Source organism: Ciconia boyciana, chromosome 1 (assembly GCF_034638445.1).
Source record: "Ciconia boyciana chromosome 1, ASM3463844v1, whole genome shotgun sequence".
Lineage (NCBI taxonomy): Eukaryota > Metazoa > Chordata > Aves > Ciconiiformes > Ciconiidae > Ciconia > Ciconia boyciana.
In genome coordinates, this window is record NC_132934.1 from 219,518,696 (window position 1) to 219,528,380 (window position 9,685).

The window sequence follows — 9,685 nt, forward strand, 5'->3', positions numbered from 1 at the left end:
TTAAAAGCAATTATTTTAATGAGCGTATTTAAAACTTTCTATTGCAGACGAAAAGAGACGCTTGTCCCGTTTCCCTCCCCCAGCCCCTCTCCGGCCCTTCGCACGGCCCCGGTGTGCCGAGCTTTTGGCTGGGGGCTGTTCTCCATCTCCCTCTCCTGCCGCTCTGCCGGGGCAGGCGACAGGGAGAGGGCCGAGGCTTTGCCGGCTCCGACGCCGGCTCCCCGGAGCAGTCCTGCCGGCGGTGAGGAAGGGACAGGGGGAAGCAGGGTCAGGGTTGGGCCCCTCTCCTGCGTGGGGCTGCGGAGGAGAGGCTGCCCGGGGGGCTGGGGCCCGGCGCCCTGGAAGATGGGACGGAGGGACGCTCGGCTGCCCCGGCACTGAGTGCCGCGGGCCGGACTCTTGGCTGCCAGGTCCCCTCCCTGGTGCCGTGGGCGCGTGGAGAGGAACCGAGTCGCTCTCCTGCGCTGTGACGGTGGGCTCTGCCTGCGCCCTGCTTCGGGTAACCCTTTTGTATGCTCCCGTCTTTTCTATGTTCCTCCCCGGGAGCCGGCGGTGTTGCTCGGCTGCCGCGGCTTGGGGGCCAGCCAGGGCAGGGAGCGGTGCCGTGCCGTTTCTCTCCCTGCACCCCTTTCTGTGATGGTGACGGTAGCAAGAGCAGCCCGAGGGCGGGTTGTCCCTGTCCCGGGACTCGGGGGACGCCTCGCTGGCGATTGCTCTTTTTGGCACTGTGATAAAAGGGATGGAGCGAAGGGCGCGGGCCGGGCAGCTGGTGCCGGTGTTTCCCTGCCCCGGCATCGCTCTGCTCCTCCTCGCCGTGCCGGTGCGCGGAGCCGTGCCTCCCTCCCTCTTGTGCAAGGGGCCTTGAGCTCATTTTTTGGCAGCGGGCGGGTACAGCCCGTGACAGCAGCGTGCGGGGGCAAGGTCCCCAACCCCGGGGCCAGCCGGGGCGTTTTGGGGGTGGCAGGATGTCGGCTTTCCCGGCGGCGCGGGGGCTTGAGCCCTGTCCCGTGAGGGTGTCGGGGGCTGGCAGGGGGACGCAGCGAGGGGACGCGAGGCAACGTCCCCCCGCTCCCGGTGCGAGGGGCTACGCCGCTTCGCGCGGGGGATTTGGGAAGTGGCGGCAGCGGCGGCTCGGCTGCAGGTGCGGCGCTGGGTGCGTCACCCGGGGGAGACCCGGCGCGGCTGCGCCACGTGCCCCGCCGAGTCCTTTTGGTTTTCTTTTGGGTGAAACCACGTCGCAATGTTGTGCCAAACACAGAAATAGAGTCCTGGAAACGGAGACGTGGCCCAGGGTTTTTCTTGATCGTCTTCCTTGCGCCGGGGTGAGGCCACGGTTCCTCCTCCCGCCTTCGTGCTCTCCCCGGGGGACGGATGCCACGTGCGGCTGGGGACAAAGCACCCTCGCCACGGCCCCTGCTCGTGTGTTTCACCTCGTCGTACCCCGAGCTCAGCCGCGTTGGGGCTTTCATGGGGAACAGGGACGTGGTGGAGGAGCGGAAGGTGCTGGGCCGCAGCCGCCTCCGGCCCCTCGCTGCCCACGGGACCCCTGGGCCAGCGCTGTCGTGGCCCCGGCCACGGTGCCCGTGGGTGCTGCGGGGAGGATGCGGGCGCTGTCCTCATCCTGGTGGGAGGAAGAGGACGTGTCGCGCTTGGCAGGGTCGGAGAGGTTCCCAAGATAACCCCTCTCCCAACTCTAGTCCTGCCCTTCTGGGAACTGTCGATAACAACTGCCGGGAAACTGGCCGGGCTTTTAGGGGCTTTTTTTCCCTGCGGTGCGTTGGTCCCGTGCCTGCACCGCGGGAGCTGCCAGGGCGCGAGGGCTCAGGTGGCTGCTCCTGCCCCGTGGCCGTGCCCGCCCTGGCTCCCTGCCTTGGCCGTGCTGGGGACGGAGGAGGCCCGGGGGCTTCCCCCGGGTTCGCAGCCTGGTCTCGGTGGGTTACCGAAACCCCCGTCTGTGCTGCTCTCCTGCTGGGCCCCCCCTGCCGTGGGCTGGCTCCGGGGGGGGGCTTCACCGCAGGAAGGGGGAAAGGGGTCGGCTCCTGGCCCGGGGTCCCGCTGACCCCGCTCGGGCCCCTGGCCGGGTCCCCGGGGCTGGCTCGGCGCTGGCCCCCCTGCCGTCGAGCGCCGGAGCGAAGCCCTGCGTGGGTCCCTGGGGGTTTCTCCCCTTCACCCCCTGGAGCTGGGGGGCCAGTGCTAAGCCGCGGTCCTGCCCCAGCTGGGCCACCCCGGGGCCACCCCCGAGCACCCCCCGCCCAGCATGGGTGCTCGGTCCCCGCGGGGCTTCGCCCACCTCCCTCTTCGCCTGCGCAGCTCTGCCCAGACCCTCTGTCGCCCCTGGGTCCCCCCCGAAGCCCCCGGCTCGCCAGTGGGACTGTCCCCGAGCCCTGTGACACTGCCTGGCTCCGCGCCCCGCCGGAGGGACACGGGGTGCCCGACTGGGCCCCGCTCCTGTGTCCCGTGGCTGCTCACCCGTGGGCCCGGGGGGATGTGGGGCGGGGGGGGGCACACACACACACACACACACACACGCGAGGGTGCAGCCAGGCTGGTCACGGAGCGGCTGTGGGATGCGTAGAGGGACGTGGGGCACAGGGGGGCGTGGGGCGAAGGACAGAGGAGGGGGCACCGGCGGGCACAGGCACGGGTGCTGCACCGGGGGCGGGGGACGCGGGGGACGCGGGGGACGCGGGGCCCGTAGGCGCGTCGGTGCCGGTGGGGGGGTCCCGGTGCGGTGGCGGCCGCCGGCGGGGCGGGTCCCGGTGAGTCACGGCGCCGCCGCCGCCCCCTCGGGCCGCCCCATAAAGCGCCGCTGCCCCGAGCGCCGCCGCCCCATGGCTGCGCCGCGCCCCACCGGTACGGCCGCGGGGAGCCGGGAGCCCGGGGAGGGGGGGCCGGGGCGCCCTCGGTGGCACCCGCCGGGACTTGGGGGCACCCCGGGAGGGGGGAAACAGCCCGGGGGACCGTTGTGGGGCTGGGGGATGCCGGGCGGGGGATGCTGGGGGGGACACCGTGGCCGGCTGGGGGTGCTGGGGGGTGCTGGGAGGGACTGCCCTAGGCTTGAGGAGTGCTGGGGGATACTGGGGGTGCTGGGAGGGACCGTCCTAGGTCTGGGGGTGCTGGGGGAGCTGTTCCGGGGGGGCACCCCGGCGCGCCCAGCGCTGAGCCCCATCTCTGCCCGCAGGGACCTCGGGACCCCCTGCCCGGCTCCTCCTGCCCCTGCTCTGCTGGGCCCTGGCCTCCCGCTGCACGGGTAAGTGGGGGCTGCTGGGGGCGCCGGGGGGGCCGGGGCCAACTCCTGGCTCTGTGTCCCCCAGGGGACCTGTGCGGGGGGGGGCTGGGGATGAGCCGTGCCCCCGCTGGGGGACCCTGCCCTCCCACCCACCCCAGAGATGTGGGGTCTTGGGGGCAGCTCTCGTCCCCCCGCCTCAGCCCGCTCTGCTCCCCCAGGTGCCATGGCCCTGCAGCCCCCCAGCATCACCGTCGTGCAGATGCCGGCAGAGCCCCCCCGCCCGGGTGAGTGGCCATTGCGGGGTGGCCTGGGGATGGGGGGGGTGCAGGGAGACCCCCCAGCCGGGGGGAGGCACGGGGCGGGGGGCGGCTCCGGCAGACACGCAGGGTGCATCCTCCACCCGCAGCCGAGATTTTGGGGTGCTGGTGAGGTGGGGGGACATTCCCCTTTGCGGGGGGGAGGGGGGGGGCGCTGTGCCCGTGGTCAGGAGCAGCCAGGCCCGGGGGGCACTGGCGACCCGCGCAGCCCCTCTGACCCCCGCGTCCCCTCCGGCTCCAGGCGAGAGCGTGACGGTTTCGTGCGAGGCGGTGAGCGGCCTCCCCGAGCTCACGCTGCTCTACTGGCTGGGGAACGGCTCCTTCGTGGAGAAGCTGCACCCGGACGGGGCCGTGCGCGAGGGGATGGTGCTGTGAGTACCGGGGCCGGGGATCCCGGGGGGGGCAGCGGCAGTGGGGCTGGCAGGGAGGGGTAGGCGGTCCCCCAGCCCCGGGCGGGTGTCGTGGAGCCGGGGGTGGGCGCTGATGGGTCCCTGCCGGGTCCGCAGAGAGGAGCCGCGGGGCTCGGGGGTCATCCTGCGCCGCGACCTGCACTTCAGCTCCTTCAGCGCCCAGCACCTGCCCACCAACTTCACCTGCGTGGTGCTCAGCCCCCTCGGCGTCGACACCAGGAGCGTGCGGTGGCTGCCCCTGGCACCGGCCCCGGCCCCTGCCAAGAGCGGGGGACTGGGCTGAGACCGGGGAGCAACTTGTGACGGGTGAGCGCCCTGCGGTGCGGGTCCCCGCTCCCACGGCCCCGCACCTCTGCGTGGGGACGTGATGCCTCCGTGGAGGCCTGTCTCCGTGCCCCGCCGTGGGGTCCACGTGGCCCCGTGTCTGCCGGCCCCGCTGCGCGTGGGGCTCCCGGCGCCCTTCACCGAGCCGGGAGCGCTGCCTGGGCCGGCCCCGGGACCTGCCCACAGCTGGCTGTGGGACCCCAGGGTTTATTAAAGCACATCAAGGCTACCCCGTGTCACCCGTGTCCTGGGGATGGGGCCGCCCGTGGGTGCAGAAGGGTGGAGAGGGAGGGAGAGGAGGTGGCCCTGGTGCCCGCAGAGGGCAGGATCCGTCCCTTGGCCCCCTCCCTGCCCGGCGAGGGGCTGGAGAGCCACGGACAGCCCTGGGGGATGCCTGGCCCCACAGCTGCGCCCTGTCCCCGATGAAGAGGAGGAGGAGGGTGGGGAGCCCTGGGGTGCAGGGACCCCCAGGGAGCTGGGCCCATTGCGTCCCCCTCTGTACCCGGGGGGGGCGGGGCTGTCCCCCGGCGCGGTGCTGCTGAGCCCCGTGTGCTGCTCCATGGGGCAGCCCCCTACCTGTCTTGTCCTGGCCGGGCCCTGCTCCTGGGCACCGGGGCTGGGGTGGCCGGTGCCGGCCCCCTCCCTGCTCCCTCGGGCACGGGGCGGGGGGCTGCGAGCCCCCGCTCCGGGCTGCAGGCAGCCACGGGACAGGCAGGAGCACAGACCCCAGGAGGAGACCCCCCCCTCCCCGGACTCCTGGAGCAGGACCCGGGGCGCAGGCATTGCTCTGCGGGATGCTCTGGATGCGGGAGGGCTGGGGCTGTGGGGGGGCTGGAGAAGACCCCGGCTGCAGCCCCCCACGAGCTGCCCCCAGCCCAGGGAGCCGCAGGAAACCCCCGGAGACGCCCCGGTCCCACAGCAAGGCTTTATTCCTCTGGGAGCCAGAGAAAGGCGAGCAGCGGAGCAGCCGGCTGGGCAGGGACACCCCCAAAAGCAGCCCTGCCGCGACCACCCGGTCCCTGTCAGCACCAGCCCCCGTCCCTGGGGCAGCCCCTCGCGGACCCCACGCTCGGCCGCAAGCCCCGGCCGCAGCTCTGCGAAAGGCCTCGTCCAGACTCTGCTGGCGTCGCAGGGCTGCCGGGGCGTCCCGGGGCCTGCGGCACCACGGCAGGGCTGAGCCGCCGTGCGGGAGCCCGCAGCGGGGTCGTCCCGATGCCCCCAGCCCCTCCTGCTGCCCCGTCCCGTCCCGCCGTCTCCGTGAAGCTGGCGGCTCCCGTTCCCGACTCCTTTTCCTCGCTGGGGTGCAGCGGCAGCGCTGCCATCGCGGCTCAGGGGCCCCCGGCGGCTGCCAGGGCCGCGGCTGCCAGGAGGAGCCCCCAGAGGCGCGGGGGGTCCCCGGGGACGCTCCTGCCTGGGGGGGCTGCAGAGGGGGAGTCAGGGGCAGCCGGGGGCGGCAGGGGGGCACGGCCGGGGGCCGCCCTCCCCGGCTGCAGCGGGCGCTCGCTGCCTCACCTGCGCTGAAGACGCACGGCCGGCTCTTGCATCTCTTCTCTGCCAAAGAAATCAACTCTGTCTGCACGGCTGCTGCGCGCTCCGCACCGCGCCGCTCCTCGCCCCGACCCAGCCGTGCCGTGCTCTGCTGTCCTGTGCCGCGCTGTGCCGTGCCGTGCTGTGCCGCACAGTGCCATGCCATGCCGTGCCATGCTATGCCATGCTGTGCTGCCCCATGCCATGCCGTGCCGTGCCATGCAATGCCATGCCATGCTTTGCCATACTGTGCCGTGCTGTGCCATGCCATGCCATGCTGTGCTGCGCCGTGCCGTGCCGTGCCATGCTGTGCCGTGCCGTGCCATGCTTTGCTGCAGAGGGCCCCCATTGCAAACCCTGGTGGAGAGCGGCTGGGAGACGAGCAAGGACGCGCGCCCGAAGGCAAGCTCGCCCCGTCGCCCTCCCCATGATGGAGACCCCCCCCTTTCCCGGCAGAGCTGGTGGGACGGAGCCACCCCCTGCCCCCGGTACCCTGCACCCCGGCGGCGCGGAGGGACCGACCCGCGGGGACGTCACCTGTCACCAACTCGCAGTTGTAGGTGCTGAGCGTGTCCTGGGAGCGGAGCTGGATGAGGGCTCTGTCCCCATCGCGGGCGACGTTGGTGACCTCGAAGCTCTCGAAGGGCGGGATGAGGACCTCCTCCTCCGTCGGGAAGAAGGAGAAGTCCTTGATGGGGACACCGTAGCAGGTCTCCACCGAGAAGAAGGTGTCCTGGCCGAAGGGCAGGGTGCTCTCGTTCCGGAGAGACGTGGAAGTGAACTGGCCGAAGCGGACGGACTGGCGGGGCCGGGCAGTGAAGCGGATGCCCCGGACGCCCCGGTAGACGCGGTGGCAACGGCGGGGCTGGGCGTCCCGCAGGGCACGCAGCGCCTCGGTCAAGAGGAAATGCAGCGCCTTGAAGCGGAAGGCGCCCAGGTATTCCCCGCGGGAGCGCCCGGCCTCACGCACGGCTGTGTTGAATGCCAGGTAGAGGGGGCCATGCAGGGTGTATGCCAGGAGGGCGACCGCCTGCTCCGGCCGCAGTCCTAGCAGCCGGGGGACGTGGCCCTGCCGCCTCCGCCATTCGGCAGCGGCGTGGGTCCAGGCCTCGGCATAGACGCTGTTGTTGGCGAACTCGGTGCGGTTGAGCTCCTCCAGTTCCTCCTCCATCATGCGGCTGCAGCCCCGGTACTGGTCGTCGAAGGAGGTGGGGGCCATGTCCAGCGCCACCTCCTTGACGGGGTCGAGGTCTTGCAGGCGCGGGGGGCTGCTGGCGGCCAGGGTCCCGGCCAGCAGCACCAGGCCCAGCGCCAGATGCTCCATGGCGGGCAGAGCCGCCCCGGGGGAAAGCCCCGGGGAAGCAGCCGGTTCCTCTGCAAGCGGCTGGGGAGGTGGGGGAGCGAGAGCAGCGTCAGCTCCGGGAGGGCGGCGGGGCCTGGGAGGGGGCTGTGGGGAGAAGCTGGGGGAGAGCACCCGGCAGTTGCATCCCCAGCCAGGGGGACCCTGCTCGGCACACGTCCCGGCACCGGCGAGACCCTGACCCCGGCACCGGCCGAGACCCTGGTCGGTCCCATTACTTGCGTTAAACCCTGCCAACAGGCGGGCGTCCCCAGCGCCTGGCAGCACGGCCCCGGCAGCCCGCAGGTCTGTGGCGTCACCCGCCGGGATCAAACCCCCCGGGAGCCCCAGCGAGAAGCGTTACCTGCGCCCCGAGGTGGGTGTGGGGTCCGGGTGCTGCTCCCTGGCTCCCGCGGCACCCAGCCCCTCGGCGCCTGCCCGCTGCCGGCTGGAGAGGTGAGAAGCGGCTGCTCTTTCTTTTTATAGCAGCCCCAGGCGGGATCGCTCGGGCCAGATCCAGCCCCCACATCCGTCCTCCCGGTTATTTTTACCGTCCCCCTCGAGCACCCAGAGCAGCCGCTGCACCCTCCTGCCTTGCAGTGCAGCTGCGGGGGACGGTCAGGAAACCCCCGTGGGATAAATTGCCTTTGCCTTCACCTGGGTGCAGGTGCCATCCCGCCGGGGGCTCTGCCTTCTCCTGCAGGAGCTGACGCCGGATCTGGCCCTGCCGACCCGGGACGCGGTGCTTGCACTGACCCCCCCGTCACGCTGCTGAGGACGGGGCAGGTTGTGGCAAGGGTGGCACGGAGGGGTCGGTGGCGCTGGCAGGGGACATCCATCCCTCCCTGCGCCCCGGACGCTGCTTGGAGGACCCACGGGGGGTGTGGGGGGGCAGCAGTCCCCTTGAGCAGGGACCCCTCTCGAGGTTACCCCTCAAGGCTGAGAGATCCCGTACCTGACACCAGGCACCGACGGGTTGCTATGTGACATTTTTGGCATGCATGTAACATTTAAGGTACATACAGGAAGCTCCTGTGATGATCTTTGTAGCCCATCCTGACTTTGAGCAGCTGGGAGGAGTCTCACGATCGCTAGCCCTTGTTCTCGTGGAGGACTTCAGCTCCCCAGATGTCTGCTGGAAATACAATCCAGCAGAGAGGAAACAGTCTCCGAGGTTCCTGGAGTGTGTGGAAGAGACCTTCCTGACACAGCTGGTGAGGGAGCCAATGAGCGAAGGTGCCCCAGTGGAGCTGTTGTTTGCAAACAGGGAAGGCCTTTTGGGTTGTGTGATGTTTGGAGGCCATCTTGGGCAGAGTGATCATGAAATGATAGTTTTTGATTCTGGGAGAAGTCAGGAGGGGGTCAGCAGAACTGCTGCCTTGGAATTCTGGAGGGCCGACTTTGGCCACTTTAGGGGCCTGGTTGACAGAGTCCCTTGGGAGACAGTCCTGTAGGGCAAAGGAGTCCAGGAAGACTTGAAGAAGGAAATCTTTGAGGCGCAGGAGCAGGCCATCCCCATGTGCCGAAAGACGAGCTGGCAGGGAAGAAGACTAGCCTGGCTGAACGGAGAGCTGTGGCTGGAAGTCAGGAAAAAAACAGAGTTTCTGGTCTCTGGAAGAAGGGGCAGGCACCTCATGAGGACTACAAGGATGTCATGAGGTTATGCAGGCAGAAAAATAGAAGAGCCAAAGCCACGAGCCAACGCTCATGGCTTGGACAGACAGATGCTTCGCTGGGCAACTAACGGGCTGGATGGCCGGGCCCAGAGGGTTGTGGTGTATGGGGTTCAATCCAGTGGGCGGCCGGTCACAAGTGGTGTTCCCCAGGGCTCAGGAATTGCCAGCCCCCCTGAGGGCAGCCTTTGGCCTGTTGAAGGGCTTGGTTGACACAGTCCCTTGGGAGGCCGTCCCAAAGGGCACAGCAGCCCGGGAAGGCTGGACATTCTTCAGGAAGGGAACCTTTGAGGCGCTGGAGCAGGCCGTCCCCATGTGCCGAAAGACGAGCTGGCAGGGAAGAGCCCGGCCTGGCTGAAGAGAGAGCTGTGGCTGCATGTCAGGAAAAAAAAGAGTTTCTGATGTCTGGCAGAAGGGGCAGGCAACTCAGGAGGACTACAGGGATGTCATGAGGTTATGCAGGGAGAAGATTAGAAGGACCAAAACCATGAGTCAAAGCTCATGGCTGGGACGGGCGTACGCTTCGCTGGGTAAAAATCTGGCTGGACGGCCGGGCCCAAAGAGTGGTGGGGAATGGAGTTTACTCCAGTTGGCGGCCGGTCACAAGCGCTGTTCCCCAGGGCTCTGTGCTGGGGCCAGTTCTGTTTAATATCTTTATCAATGATCTGGACGAAGGGATCGAGTGCACCCTCAGTCAGTTTGCAGATGACACCAAGTTGTGCGGGAGTGTTGATCTGCTGGAGGGGAGGAAGGCTCCGCAGAGGGACCTGGCCAGGCTGGATCAATGGGCCGAGGTCAATTGTATGAGGTTTAACAAGGCCAAGTGCAAGGTCCTGCACTTGGGCCACAGCAACCCCATGCAACGC

At 69.7% G+C, this 9,685-nt stretch overlaps 2 protein-coding genes across 3 annotated transcripts; one reads left to right on the plus strand and one right to left on the minus strand.

Annotated features, from left to right (window-relative positions):
- Positions 1–18: 18 nt before the first annotated feature.
- IL18BP (interleukin 18 binding protein) lies at positions 19–4,501 on the plus strand. 2 transcript variants are annotated; one of them, XM_072851034.1, is made up of 5 exons: positions 19–241; positions 3,182–3,250; positions 3,448–3,513; positions 3,788–3,917; positions 4,053–4,501. In XM_072851034.1, the coding sequence occupies exons 1-5, from the start codon at positions 19–21 to the stop codon at positions 4,237–4,239; spliced, it is 675 nt and encodes a 224-aa protein (XP_072707135.1). In that variant the 3' UTR covers positions 4,240–4,501. The 2 variants fall into 2 exon arrangements, with proteins under 2 accessions (XP_072707135.1, XP_072707136.1); XM_072851035.1 differs by lacking the exon at positions 19–241 and adding an exon at positions 2,773–2,853.
- A 1,107-nt stretch (positions 4,502–5,608) lies between these two features.
- On the minus strand, positions 5,609–7,149 carry ART1 (ADP-ribosyltransferase 1). The gene is made up of 3 exons (XM_072851036.1): positions 6,345–7,149; positions 5,793–5,831; positions 5,609–5,691 (listed from the first exon to the last, which is right to left on the minus strand). The coding sequence occupies exons 1-3, from the start codon at positions 7,129–7,131 to the stop codon at positions 5,609–5,611; spliced, it is 909 nt and encodes a 302-aa protein (XP_072707137.1). The 5' UTR covers positions 7,132–7,149.
- Positions 7,150–9,685: the final 2,536 nt, after the last annotated feature.